A 13,997-nucleotide genomic window follows, 5' to 3' on the forward strand; every position below is an offset into this window, starting at 1 on the left:
CTTCTGACCTCGAGTGATCCACCTGCTTAAGCCTCCCAAAGTGCTGGGATTACAGGCATGAGCCTCTGTGCCCGGCTCAAGATGGCCTGCCATTTCACGCTTGCAGCCAGGCTGCGGGTCCTGCAGTGAGCCAGGTTGCTGGTGTGCATGGATAATTGGCCCTCGCTGCTTTGAGGGTGTCTGGTGCCTGCAGTTTCCCCTCTTCCCACATTTTACCTGTTAACTCACTCATCCTCTGGAGCCACGTGCTCAGCAGTCCTGGCGCCTTTGAAACAGTACTCATTTCTGTGTGGACTTGGACCCCATTTCTGTGTGGACTTGGACCCCAGGGAGCGGAGAGCAAAGGCCTAGAAATCGCTACAACTGGCCTTCCTTATTTTTCCAAATCCAGTTTATGATCAGCAGCCAGGAAACAGGGCCAATGTTCTCTGGGGTTTTCATCAGAATCCAGTGCCATGGGTGATATTTCCATCGTTGGTAGAGATCTCATTACCCCCATCTCTTCTGGGACAATTCCAAGTCCTAGAGTTAAAATCTGAGCCCCGTGTCAGTGGTTCTTCTAGCGAGACCTTCATTCCTGGCTATTTGTTGGAAGAAATTGCCCAAGAAATACATTTTTTTTTTAGTGATTGAAACCAGAAGCTTCCCAAGGCCACTGTTTGTGGCCCCCTGCCGTGGTCATGGAGGTGGCAGTGAAAACCACAGCCCTGCACAGAGCACAGAACCGTGTTCAACTTACCCTCTGTTGACCGCCAAGGTGTTTGCTCCCTTTGACATGCCTGCCCCTGCCAGGTTTGCTGCTGGGTCTGTGGTTTGTCTCGATTTTTTGCTAATGGAGGGAGCAGTTTATCCAGCTTCAGGGAAGTGACTCCCTCACAGTCACTCTGCAAACTGCAGGCAGGGCCTTTCCCAGAATAAGTTTGTGAGAATGGGCCGAGCATGGTGGCCCACAGCTGTAATCCCAGCACTTTGGGAGGCTGAGGTGGGCGGATCACTTGAGCTCAGGAGTTTGAGACCAACCTGGGCAACATGGTGAAACACCATCTCTACTAAAAATACAAAAATTAGCCAGGTGTGGTGGTGTGCGCCTGTCATTCCAGCTACCCGGGAGGCTGAGGCAAGAGAATTGCTTAAACCCAGGAGGCGGGGGTTGCAGTGAGCCAAGATTGCACCACTGCACTCCAGCCTGGGTGACAGAGCAAGACTCTGTCTCACAAAAAAGAAAAAAAAAGTTGCTACATAACATATAAATATATCAAAATATCACATTGTGCCCCATATACAATTATTATTTGTCAATTAAAACAAAGTAGGGTATGGGGAATCCTGAGTTAAGTAAATGTATAGTAGCAGTACGCCACTGTGCAGCTCTTTTGGTTTATTTTTTTGGAGACGGGGCCCAGGTTGGAGTATAGTGGTATAATCTTGGCTCACTGCAACCTCCACCTCCTGGGTTCAAGTGATTCCCCTGCCTCAGCCTCCCAAGTAGCTGGGACTACAGGTGCATGCCACCATACCCAGCTAATTTTTGTATTTTTAGTAGAGACGAGGTTTCACCATGTTGGCCGGTCTCGAACTCCTGACCTCAGGTGATCCACCCGCCTCAGCCTCCCAAAGTGCTGGGATTACAGGCATGAGCCACTGCACCTGTTCTGGGTAGCTCTTGATGGGTGTTAAAGGGTCTGACTAGGCGGAGTTATTGGCTTCTTTTTTTCTGGTAATGTTCATATAACTTACGATAATAGCAAATACCTGTAGTGAGCTGACTGTGTGGCAGACACCACCCTAAGTGCCTCACAAATGTCCTCACCTTTCCTCTTCACAACAGCTCCAGAAGGAAGCACTAATGTTAGTGCCTTTATCGTTGAAGAAGCTCAGCCTCAAGGGTGAAGGAACCTTCCCAACATTCCTCAGGGAAGGAGTAGAAAGCCAGGGTTCAGCTCTTGTGGTTCCTCCCAGGCCCCTGAGCTCTTTACACTCTGCTGGGCACTCCTAGAGGGAGAACTTGGCCTCTGAGGGGATTGGACATGCCTGTTTCTCTTTACCTCCTCTCAGGACCTTTTTTCTTTTTCTTTCTTTTTTTTTTTTTTTTGAGACCAGGTCTTGCTCTGTGGTCCAGGCTGGAGTGCAGTGGCACGATCTTGGCTCACTGCAGCTTTGACCTCCCGGGCTCAAGTGATTCTCCAACCTCAGCTTCCCAAGTGGCTGGCACCAGGGGTCTCACCGTGTTGCCCAGGCTGGTCTCAAACTTATGGGCTCAAGCGATCCTCCTGCCTCGGCCTCCCAAAGTGCTGGGATTACAGGCATGAGCCACCACACCCAGCCCCTCCCCTCTTTTTTAAGGGATGGCGTCTTGCTGTGTTGCCCAGGCTAGACTTGAAGTCCTGGCTCAAGGGATCTTCCCGCCTTGGTGTCCGGAGTAGCTGGGATGTCACCACACCTGGCTGTCTCTGGATCCTTTTAGTCTTTGGTTCCTCTGAGTGGTTTTTAAGAAGCAGCAAGTCTCTTGAGCCCATCAGCAGGCAGGAGTGAGACCTGACCACCGTGAGTTTCACGAAGATCATTTTGATTTTCCAGCGTCTTCTGTCTCTGGCCTGAATCTCTCCTCGCCTGCCCGGGGCCTTCCTTTCCTCCCCTGCCCGCGGCTCCTCTTCGGCGTTGGATGGGTCTCCAGGCTCACATGCCCACACTACTCTCATCTTTTCAGGAAGGCGAGAACAACGACAAGTTCTTCACCCACCCCAAGGATGCCAAGGCGCTGGCGGCCTACCTCTTTGCACACAATCACCTCTTCTACCTGATGGAGCTGGCCACGGCCCTGCTGCTGCTGCTGCTCTCCCTGTGCGAGGCCCCCGCCGTCCCCGCACTCCGGCTCGGCATCTATGTGAGCGCACATGCTCCTCACACGGGGGGCTGGGAGCCACGGCTTTCAGGGCAAGCGACAGAACTCCAAAAAGGAACATTCTGGGAGGGCAAACACTGCAAACGGACTTAAAACAGAGATACGAGGCGGTCATAGAGGCCTTGGGAGCGGAAATGCCTGGGTGTCCCTGCTGGAGTGAATGGCCTTCACCCAGTCTCTCTGGGATTCTGCCCACCAGTAAATTCCAGAGAGGGGAAGTGTCCCAGGCCCTGCTCAGGACCAGTGCCCACACCTTGGCTCTGGGTGGGGAGGGCACCCAGTGGACAGTCCCACTACTCTGTCTCCAGCCTCAAAGGAGAAGGCAGTTCGGTGTGGTTACCATGGGAGGCAGGGGATGTTTCCTGGGCAGCTCCAGCCCCGCAGATGTCCCCACACCCAGGCCCAGCCATCATTCACTGGGGGCCAGAGCAGTGTGGAGCTGTGCTTGTCCCCTTCTCAAGGAGTCTGTGGTAGGCATGGAAGCAGGGAAGGGAGCCTGTGCCTGTTGAGTTAGGAAGTGCTCATCCAGCCTGGCCTCCGAGGCCCTCCATGACTCAGTTTCCCTTCCTGTTTCTCCTTCTTCATGCCTGGAACTCACAGCTCCAGCCAGTCTGTGTTTCTTCCTCTGCACATCTCCCCCACGCCATCCCCTGTGCTGGAGTCCTTCTTCCCGTCCCTTCACTCTGTCAATTCCTGCCCACTGGAATGTCCACAGGCCCTGGACCTCCCCACCCCCAGGAGGAGGAGATCTCCCATGTCTGTTTCCCAGAAGCACTTGACTTCCCTGCTGGGAAGGTTTTCCATCTAAGAGTTTTCCATGTCTTGTCCTTTTGTCCAAAATGAGGATGAGAGTTTTAGGGGCTGCTCTCTGCTTGACAGTCCTTGTTTCTTTGACAATCGGATTTTATTTCTTAAGTTCCTAATTGATGCTTTCTTAGTGTCTTTTATAGATCTTTTGTAAATTACATGAAATCCCTCTTAGAACAAGCTAGATATTAAATTTTATCTTATCTTGTTTTTCTTACTTTTTTTTTTTTTTTGAGACTGAGTCTCCCTCTGTTGCCCAGGCTGGTGTGCAGTGGCACCATCTCGGCTCACTGCAACATCTGCCTCCTGGGCTCAAGCAATTTTCCTGCCTCAGCCTCCTGAGTAGCTGGGATTACAGGTGTGTGCCACCACGCCCAGCTAATTTCTTTTTCTTACTTTTAAACTTCAGGCTCCTTCCTGATTTTTCATCATTTGGACCAGCATGTCAGTTTCATGGATATCGAGTTTATGTTTAGTTGTTCTGGGGAAAGCTCCGTGACCAAGGCTCTGTCTTTAGGCATGCAGGGCCAGGTTTTTGTAACTCTGATGTGTGTTGGGAGGATGTCCTGGGGCACTCCCAGGTCCTGGGAGGGTTGGGCAAAGAGGAGTGGCCATGGGCTGGGCTGGCCATGACACATCTCCACACCCTCTGGTCTCAGGTCCACGCCACCCTGGAGCTGTTCGCCCTGATGGTGGTAGTGTTTGAACTCTGCATGAAGTTACGCTGGCTGGGCCTCCACACCTTCATCCGGCACAAGCGGACCATGGTCAAGGTGATGTGTCCGCCCATCTCTCCCTCCCCTTGCAGCCTTTTCTCCCGTGTCACCTTCAAACCTGTCTCTTTGGTACAATTCAGAATCCACCATGGGCCCAGTCCATGCTCAGAGGTGTAACCCTAGGGTCCCTGTCCTGACCATGCCCTCAGCCTTGTGGGTGCCCTGGATGTTGTGGTGATGCCAGCAGTAGCTAATGTGATGGGGTGTTTAGTACCTGCCAGGCACTGGCGCAGTCACCTTGGAGAGAGATATGCTGCTCTCCATGTTTTACATTCATCTGGAGACATGGGGCTCACACCCAGCTCTGCCCACTGCGCCCGGCTCACCTGTCCCTAGTGTTGCGCATCTTCTCTCTGTGCTGCAGAGAGTGGCGTGAGTAGGAGCACGTCAGGGTGGCATTTTGCAGTGTGTGGAGCGTGTGCGCTACTCTAGGAGAGTGTAGCCAAGTAAGCAGAGCTGAAGAGGAGCTGCAGGCCCTGGGATCCCTGATGTGAGTGGGGAGGGCTGATTGAGGGGTCCTGGCAGAGTGGCAGTTTTGCCTCCTCAGTGGATACCAGCAGTCACACAGCCCTTCCATTCTTCTGGTGCCACACACCTGTGCCAGCAGCTGGAGTTTTTTTCTTCTGGGGCTGCCTGATGTTGGCAGGAAATGTGAGAGAGGGCTGGAGAGAGGAGAAGGCCTCCCGAGGCCAGAGTGGGCACTGCCTCTCCAGCCCCCCATTCCAGGTATGCAGGATGACGGCTGGGCTGCAGGGGCTGACGGTGCTCCATGCCTGCCACCCGCAGACCTCGGTGCTGGTGGTGCAGTTTGTCGAGGCCATCGTGGTGTTGGTACGGCAGATGTCCCATGTGCGGGTGACCCGAGCACTGCGCTGCATTTTCCTGGTGGACTGTCGGTATTGCGGTGGCGTCCGGCGGTAAGGCCCGGGTGGGGAGCTGGGCAGACAGTCACTATCCTGGCATGGCCTGACCTCTGGGCCAGTGGGGCAGGAGCTTGTGAGTCAGTTAGTGATGAGGTCGACCCTGCACGCTGGTGGAGTACACACAGACTCACTCTCCCTCTGCCATTCCACCCACACACAGGAGAAGGTGGTATTCCTGCCGCAGTGTAGGTTTGCTGCCTCTGGGTCCAGGGCTTTTTCCCATCTTATCCGCAGCCTTCCAGAGCTGCTTCCTCGCTCTATGCGTGTTATCTACCCAAATGCAGGCAGCTCAGCAGCATCCATGTGACACAAGCAGACTCTCCTGCCACCTCCATTGAGGCTGTAGGACCAAACTCAAACCAGACCAAGCCTCGACTGAGATTTATTTTGGGAGACTCAATCTGGAAAATTCCTTGGCTGGGCTACTGTTGCTGAGAATGGGTTTGCAATTCATTCTCTGTGCCCATCTGCAAAGCTAGAAACAGGACTCGGTGTCCTTGAAACAGGTCCAGTGTCCCAGGACTAAGTGGCCTTGAAATGTCTTCATGCCTTCCACATCCTGCTCATGGAAACTGACCTTTGCACCCAAGGTCATGCCCTTGGCCTTCTGCTGCTCTGTTCCCTGCTTGCATGGCACTCACCTCCTTGGGCCCTCACCAGGTGGAGGTGGCTGTGTACTACGCCTGCCCTAGTTCTTCCCTGCCATCCACTGAGTGGGGGTCTCAAGCCACTTTAGGAAAAAATGAAGCATGATGTCATACCAGAGTGCGGCAGGGTTTAGTATTTCGAGTCAGAAGCACTAGGCCCCCATCTCAACAAGGAGGAGTCCCAGACAGCCCGCCCCAGCTGGTGCCTCCCCTGAGCTGGCCCATCTCTCCCCAGCAACCTGCGGCAGATCTTCCAGTCCCTGCCGCCCTTCATGGACATCCTCCTGCTGCTGCTGTTCTTCATGATCATCTTTGCCATCCTCGGTGAGTTCCCGCTTCTCAGGCCCAGGTGCGCTGGAAAAGCAAGTTCACGGTGGATGAAAAATTATTTTGGGCCTGGCTCAGTGGCTCACGCCTGTAATCCTAGCATTTTGGGAGGCCAAGGTGGGTGAGTAACCTAGGTCAGGAGTTTGAGGCCAGCCTGGTCAACATGGTGAAATCCAGTCTCTACTAAAAATACAAAATTAGCTGGGCGTGGTGGCACACACCTGTAATCCCAGCTGCTTCGGAGGCTGAAGCAGGAGAATTGCTTGAACCCGGGAGGCCAAAGTTGCAGTGAGCTGAGATCGTGCCACTGCTTTCCAGCCTGGGCAACAACAGAGTGAGTGAGACTTTGTCTCAAAAAAAAAGAAAAGAAAAATTATTTTGACAGTGCCTTAGTCCTTTTGGACTGCTGTAACAAAATGCCATAGACTGGGTGGCTTATAAACAACAGAAGTTTATTTCTCCCCGTTCTGGAGGCTGTGAGATCTGGAAGTCCAAGATCAAGGGCCAGCCGTGGGTGTCTGGTGAGGGCCTATTTCCTGATCCATAGGTGGTGCCTTCTGGCTGTGTCCTCACATGGTGGAAGGTGGGAGGCAGCTCTCTGAGGCCTGTTTTTTTTTGTTTGTTTGTTTGTTTGTTTGGTTTTTTTGAGATGGAGTCTCACCCTGTCACCCAGGCTGGAGTGCAGTGGCATGATCTCGGCTCACCACAACCTCTGCCTCCCAGGTTCAAGTGATTCTCCTGCCTCACCCTCCTGAGTAGCTGGGACTACAGGCACCTGCCACCACGCCCAGCTAATTTTTGTAGTTTTAGTAGAGATGGGGTTTCACCATATTGGCCAGGCTGGTCTCCAACTCCTGACCTTGTGATCCACCCGCCTCGGCCTCCCAAAGTGCTGTGATTATAGGCATGGGCCACCGTGCCCGGCCTCTGGGGCCTCTTTTATATGGGCACTAATCCCATTCGGGAGGACTTCACACTCATGACCTCTTCACCTCCCACAGCCCCCACCTCCTAACACCCTCAACTTGGGGATTAGGATTTCAGCGTAGGGATTAGGGGCAGGGGACACAAACATTCAGACCAGAGCAGGTAGTTTTAGAAATTCAGAAAGATTTTAAAAATACGCCAGGCATGGTGTCCCACGCTGATTGTCGCAGCATTCTGGGAGGCTGAGGCAGGCAGATCGCTTGAGTCCAGGAGATCGAGACCAGCCTGGGCAAGATAGGGAGACCCCATCTCTCCAAAAAAAAAAAAAAAAAACCAATATACAGGAATTAGCTGGGTATGGTGGCATGTGGCGTGCACCTGTGGTCCCTGCTACTCAAGAGGTGAGGCAGGAGGATCACCTGAGCATGAGGAGACAGAGGTTGCAGTGAGCTGTGACAGTGCCACTGCATTCCAGCCTGGGCAATAGAGCAAGACCCTGTCTCAAAAATAAATAAATAATAATAACAGGAACACCCATGGACCTACCATCCAGCTTAGGAAATGAAGCCTTAGAAATAAAATGGAAGGCAAGTTTGTGACCTTTAGTGATCGTGATTCCCGCTTTTCCCAAAGGTACCCCCTGTCCTACGCTTATCATTCCCATGCACGCCTTTATATTTTACTTCACATTTACATTTCCCCAAGTGACAAAGAAATGATAATGCTTTGCATACTTAAAAAAGTCTCTAAATGGTTATATAATATGGGTGTCCGCTTCTACACATTGCCCTTTTGCTCAGCCCTGTGTTTTTGAAAATTATTCCTGATACATGTAGATGCCGTTTATTCATTTTCACTGGAGCGGAGCAAGTATGCCAAAGCTTGTTTATCTGCTCTTTTGTCAGATGTTTTTCTTATCACAAATCCCAGCGTGGTGAACACTCCTGTGTGTTTCCCGGTGCCCACGCTTGAGAGTTTCTCAAAGGCTCTTGCCTGGGCCCTGAGAGACAGCAAGCTTCAGTTTCACTGGGTACAGCATGGTCACAGGCTGCTCACTCAGGAGTGCTTAGTTTTTCAGGTGGGGCTGACTGTGACAGCCACACAGAGTCACAGGGCGTAGACATCAGAAGCCGTGGCACTCAGCTGGGAAAGCCGAGGTCCTTTCACCAGGACTCCACAGATGGCGAAGACAGTGGAACTCCAGAGCCCTGACTCTGAGGCTAGAGCCAGGGCCAGCCCCTCCCAGCCCTCGTGACTGCCTTGTCCTGAGTCATGGCTCTCACTTCCTCCTACCCACCACCCCACTCTTGGTAGAATTTTGTTTGTGCTTCTCCGGGGGTAGGGGCTGATTTCCCCTGAGTGCAGAGTTCCTCCCTTTTCCCACTCAGGATTTCAGGAACTCAGGGAGTTGTCCATTTCTGGAGGGAGGAAGTGAATGGCATTCCCACCCTGGGACCCTGGCTGCAGGGGAGCAGCGGATCCCTTTGGAATTTTACTCAGCTGTCATGTTCTCAGAACCTAAGCTTGCAAAACAGCAGCCTGGATTCCAGATCCAGCCTACAGATGGGTTTTGTTTGGTCTGAAAACTTGGAGCCAGCATTTTAAAATTAGATTTTATACAAAAATACAGACTTCCAGCCTTTTGAAAGAACAGAGCCGATAGTGTCCGGCACATTGCTGTAGGGCGGCAAGCGTCTGGTGCCAGCAGCCCTGCTCCCTTCCAACAGAGCATGTGTTCTCGGGGTGCTGTGGTCCCCAGCAGTCCCTGCTGCTCTTCCTGTCCTGCTGCATTCATTTGCATGTATTTGTCCAGTCCTTTTGACACCAGGTTTTGGGACCTCTGCTCTAATCCTTTTGTTTATCTGTGTTTCCACCCGCTTCTAGGTTTCTACTTGTTCTCCCCTAACCCTTCAGACCCCGTAAGTAATTGGCACATTTGTCCGTCTCTTCTTTTATGGAGGGCTTTTCCCTCAGACAGGGTCGCCGGCGTGACCCTGTGGCCATATGGGGAAGGGGGGCCTGCCTGGTTTCTCATCATAGCTTGTGTGTGCACCGCACCTGGGAGTTCCCATCACTCAGACTTGACCACTTCCTTCCTTGAGAGCTGGGGATCCCCTTTTCTGTCCTTGAAAGTAGTGCCGCCAGGATCAGGTTTGGACCATTGGAATATTTTGGCAGAGGAGCAGTGGGGGAGAGCCAGGCGAATGGCCCAGACATGTGACTCCCTAGAAAAAAGTCCCCCCAAGTCAATAGTCTGCTTCTGCCAGAAGCATCAGGTGCAGGAAAGGGGAGGCCTCTGGACTGTATGTTTGCTCTTTCCTCTGCCTCCCTCAGGGATTCCTAGAGAGATGCAAGAGCGGGCATGGCAGGGCATGCCAGGTGGCCCATCATAGCCTGTTCCTGATGGCTGTGTGCTCTTGGCTGGTCCCGACTTCTTTGCCTTCTCTTCCCTTGCAGTACTTCAGCACCCTGGAGAACAGCATCGTCAGTCTGTTTGTCCTTCTGACCACAGCCAAGTAAGTGCAGACTCTGCCTTGCCTTTGGTCCTCTGCTGCCGCCCTGGGGTCTCTTTCTCTTTTCTGCAAAGTATATTCCACATCCCAGCACAGGCAGGTGCTGTGGTGCTGTTGGGAGACAGGGTTGGCCCACTGAGCACGGAGCCCAGGGATGAGAGTAGGGGAACCGGGGTTGGAGGCTGGGAAGGGAGACAAGGAGCTGTCCTCTGCAAGGCATGTGCTCTGAGAGGATGGAGACAGGCAGATACAGCATGCCGGGTCACCCTCTGCAAATACAGTTTCCCAGATGTGATGATGCCCTCCTACTCCCGGAACCCCTGGTCCTGCGTCTTCTTCATCGTGTACCTCTCCATCGAGCTGTATTTCATCATGAACCTGGTGAGTGACTGTGCCTCAGGCTATGCTGAAGCAGCCTGCTGCTACCCACGCAGTGCTAGGCACCATGGGAGTGGAGAAGTGGGGACTGTCTTCCGCCTCTCAGGGCAGAGCGTTGGGGCAGGAAGTCCCAGATTCATAGTGAGGTACAGTGTTGCAGGGAATGCCCCGTCAGGACTTCAGGAGTTCAGCCAGTTGCTGGGGGTGGCGTCCTCACCAGGGCGGTGCTGCTGATGCTGATAGTGCTGGATATTAAGCCCAGGCGACCCTAGGACCTTTTCATTCTTACATCAGAAATAAGCAGTTGACCCTTGGTGTCCACAAGGGTTGTTTGCAGGACCCCCTGTAGGTACAAAGATCCACAGATGTTCAAGTCCCTTATATAAAATGGCAGAGTATTTGCAGATAACCTCTGCACATTCATCCTCTCGTATATTTTAAATTATCCTACATTACCTATAACACCTAATACAATGTAAAAGCTATGTAAATAGTTGTTATACTGGGCAGGGCACGGTGGCTCACACCTGTAATCCCAGCATTTTGGGAGGCCGAGGTGGGTGGATCATTTGAAGTCAGGAGTTCGAGACCAGCCTGGACAACATGGTGAAACCCTGTCTCTACTTAAAAAAATTAGTGGGTATGGTGGTGGGCACCTGTAATCCCATCTACTGAGGAGGCTGAGGCAGAAGAATTGCTTGAACCCAGGAGGTGGAGGTTGCTGTGAGCTGAGATCATGCCATTGCACTCCAGCCTGGGCAACAGAGCGAGAATCTGTATCCAAAAAAAAAAAAAATTGTTATACTATATTGTTTAGGGATAATGACAAGAAAAAGAAGGCTGTACATGTTCAGTACAGATGCAACCATCCTTTTGTTTTTGGAATATTTTTGATTTGTAGTTGGTTGAATCCATGGATGGCAAACCCACAGATAAAGAAGGCCAACTATATTATAATAACCATAAAAGCTGGCATTTAGTAAGCCTTAGGCACATGGCACTATGCAAAGTGCTTTACATATGAGGATGAAATAATTTAATAAATAAACACAACCGTGGAGGTAGTGAGTATGGTTCTCGATGTGCAGATGAAGAGACTGAGGGTCAGAGTGACAGTGTGATTTGCCCACAGCTGCGTAGCTTGGAGTGGCCAGGCCAGGCTCATTCCAGAGCCCTGTTCCTAACCACTCTGTTCAGTTGCACTCACGTGCCAGAAATGTCTTGTGTATTTCTACCTCACTTCTCAGGAACCATCAGAAAATCCAGCATAGAACATGTTCTGTGAAGGAGAACGTAAAGCCTCTGTGCTCAAAGAACTTGGAGGGTGTTTGTGGAGGTGCAGACAGCCTCCAGGAATGTCACAGCCATCACAGATCACATCCGACACCAGGCTGTTAGGCCAGTGCCCAGACCACACATCCATGGCAGGGCTAATGGGGAGAGGCTTCCGATCGAGTCTTATGTTTATTTTTATGCTTCCGCAGAGCATTCGCACACCAGTCACCACAGTCAGGCCCAGTATAGAAATGAAAATCATCTTCTCCAGGTAGACTTGTGAAATCTAAAAAATTTTAAGTCCTTTTTTCTCTTTTGAGATGGAGTCTCACTCTGTCACCCAGGCTGGAGTGCAGTGGTGCAGTCTCAGCTCACTGCAACCTCCACCTCCCAGGTTCAAGCGATTCTCCTGCCTCAGCCTCCCAAGTAGCTGGGACTACAGGCACATGCACATGCCACCACACCCGACTAATTTTTGTATTTTTGGTAGAGACAGGATTTTGCCATGTTGGTCAGGCTGGTCTTGAACTCCTGACCTCAGGTGATCCACCCGACTCAGCCTCCCAAAGTGCTGGGATTACAAGTGTGAGCCATAGTGCCTGGCCAAAATTTAAGTCTTAAAAAAGGAGAAAATATTTCTTTTTTTTTTTTTTTTTTGAGACAGAGACTCGCTCTGTTGCCCAGGCTGTAGTGCAGTGGTGTGATCTCGGCTCACTGCAACCTCCGCCTCCTGGGTTCACACCATTCTTCTGCCTTAGCCTCCCGAGTAGCTGGGACTATAGGCACCCGCCACCACGCCCGGCTAATTTTTTTAGTAGTTTTAGTAGAGATGGGGTTTCACCATGTTAGCCAGGATGGTCTCAATCTCCTGACCTTGTGATCCACCCGCCTTGGCCTCCCAAAGTGCTGGGATTACAGGCGTCAGCCACCGTGCCCGGCCTGAGAAAATATTTTCTTGTTTTAATTCCTCAAAACCAAGAAGAAATATGTTGAGTACTTCTTTGTATTTGATTTAATTCATAGTATATTTAGAGCTGCGAAAATTTAGGGCAACAGTCAACAAAGTACGACCTGCTGGCCAAATTTGGCCCATGGCTTGTGTTTGTAAATAAAGTTTTATTGGGACACAGTCATGCCCATTTGTTTATGTATAGTCTGTGGCTGATCTCATGATACGACAACAGGTTAGTAGTCGCAGCAGAGATCATTTGGCCTTCAGAGCCTAAAACAGTTGCTGTCAAACCCTTTACAGAAAAAGAATGCTAACCTTTGATCCGCAGGGAAAAAATGGGGGACCAGTTTGAGGGAAAGGACCAGAGAGTTTCCCTTAAAACATTTTTAAAGACAGAAAAAGTGTTTCTAAAAAGGATTCTTTCAAGTTCTTCCCCCGCCTTCCATCCCCCTCTGATAAGCTAACTTTGGTATTAGCCAACTCTAGAACGTTATTTCCTTGCATGCAGAGCCTCTCATTCCCCTTTTTCCTGGGCCACACGTGAAGCAGTGACTCACAAGGAGAAGTAACAAGGGGGCAGGAGGAGGAAGGGTCCTTCTGGATCGGAGGTCAGGAGGGCAGTGGGCAGGCAGCCTCCGCCTGCCACTGGCTGGAGTCGGACTGGGCTTGGAATCCAGATGCGCCCCTCTTGCTACTATCTCCTCCCCTGGCTTGCCCCTGCCCAGCCTGGGACAAGCTGTAGCTGGAACTGGGGAAAGGAGTGTGGGAAAGTGGAGGGGAACCTGGGAAAGATGGAGTAACAATGCCTTCATGTATCTGAAGAGGGAAATTTACAAGCGGGACAGAGGGCCTTCCTCTGTTCAGACTTGGAAGACTGACTTCCTACCCCATGAGGTGCAGGCGAGAGGGTCTCCCCAGGGCCTCTCTGGGGTGACTGGGTAAGAGCCTTGCCTAGATGATGAACTCATACCCCCCTGCACTCCCTGCCCCAACCACTCAAGGTCCTGAGCTAGGGCTCTGTGCTTCTCTCCCACAGCTTCTGGCTGTGGTGTTCGACACCTTCAATGACATTGAGAAACGCAAGTTCAAGTCTTTGCTACTGCACAAGCGAACCGCTATTCAGCATGCCTACCGCCTGCTCGTCAGCCAGAGGGTAGGAACTATGGGCCAGGGAGGGGCTTGGTCCCTGTCCTCCCTCCCTTGCCCAGAGCAGCCCCTAAGCATGGCCAGGCCAGCCACTTTAGAAACCAGGAACCCTGCCCTTGGAAGAATGAGCAGAGCTGGAGTGGATCTGGAGTGGGTGCCCCAAGGGAAGGGGAGTAGTCTGGGTTCCACACTGCTCTTCCCTCTCCCCCAGAGGCCCGCTGGCATCTCCTACAGGCAGTTTGAAGGCCTCATGCGCTTCTACAAGCCCCGGATGAGTGCCAGGGAGCGCTATCTTACCTTCAAGGCCCTGAATCAGAACAACACACCCCTGCTCAGGTAAGAGCCGATGCCTAGTAGGGGCAGCATGACCAGACAAGGCGTTCACGTCTAGAGTGAACCGGGGCGTGTGAAGGCCCTGGAGGTG

The 13,997-nt window shown here is 51.9% G+C and overlaps 1 protein-coding gene across 4 annotated transcripts in view; it reads left to right on the forward strand.

The window, feature by feature from the left end:
- TPCN1 (two pore segment channel 1) overlaps positions 1-13,997 on the forward strand; it is a 77,037-nt gene that overhangs the window by 41,744 nt on the left and 21,296 nt on the right. For all 4 annotated transcript variants that reach the window (XM_054527633.2, XM_063712256.1, XM_024256416.3 and 1 more), the window contains 9 exons: positions 2,708-2,884; positions 4,369-4,482; positions 5,272-5,402; positions 6,291-6,379; positions 9,194-9,228; positions 9,767-9,825; positions 10,104-10,203; positions 13,464-13,580; positions 13,785-13,909. In XM_054527633.2, coding sequence (XP_054383608.1) covers positions 2,708-2,884; positions 4,369-4,482; positions 5,272-5,402; positions 6,291-6,379; positions 9,194-9,228; positions 9,767-9,825; positions 10,104-10,203; positions 13,464-13,580; positions 13,785-13,909 — 947 coding nt within the window. The remainder of the gene's footprint in view (positions 1-2,707; positions 2,885-4,368; positions 4,483-5,271; positions 5,403-6,290; positions 6,380-9,193; positions 9,229-9,766; positions 9,826-10,103; positions 10,204-13,463; positions 13,581-13,784; positions 13,910-13,997) is intronic.

The sequence above is a fragment of the Pongo abelii genome, chromosome 10, assembly GCF_028885655.2.
Source record: "Pongo abelii isolate AG06213 chromosome 10, NHGRI_mPonAbe1-v2.0_pri, whole genome shotgun sequence".
Taxonomy (NCBI): Eukaryota; Metazoa; Chordata; class Mammalia; order Primates; family Hominidae; genus Pongo; species Pongo abelii.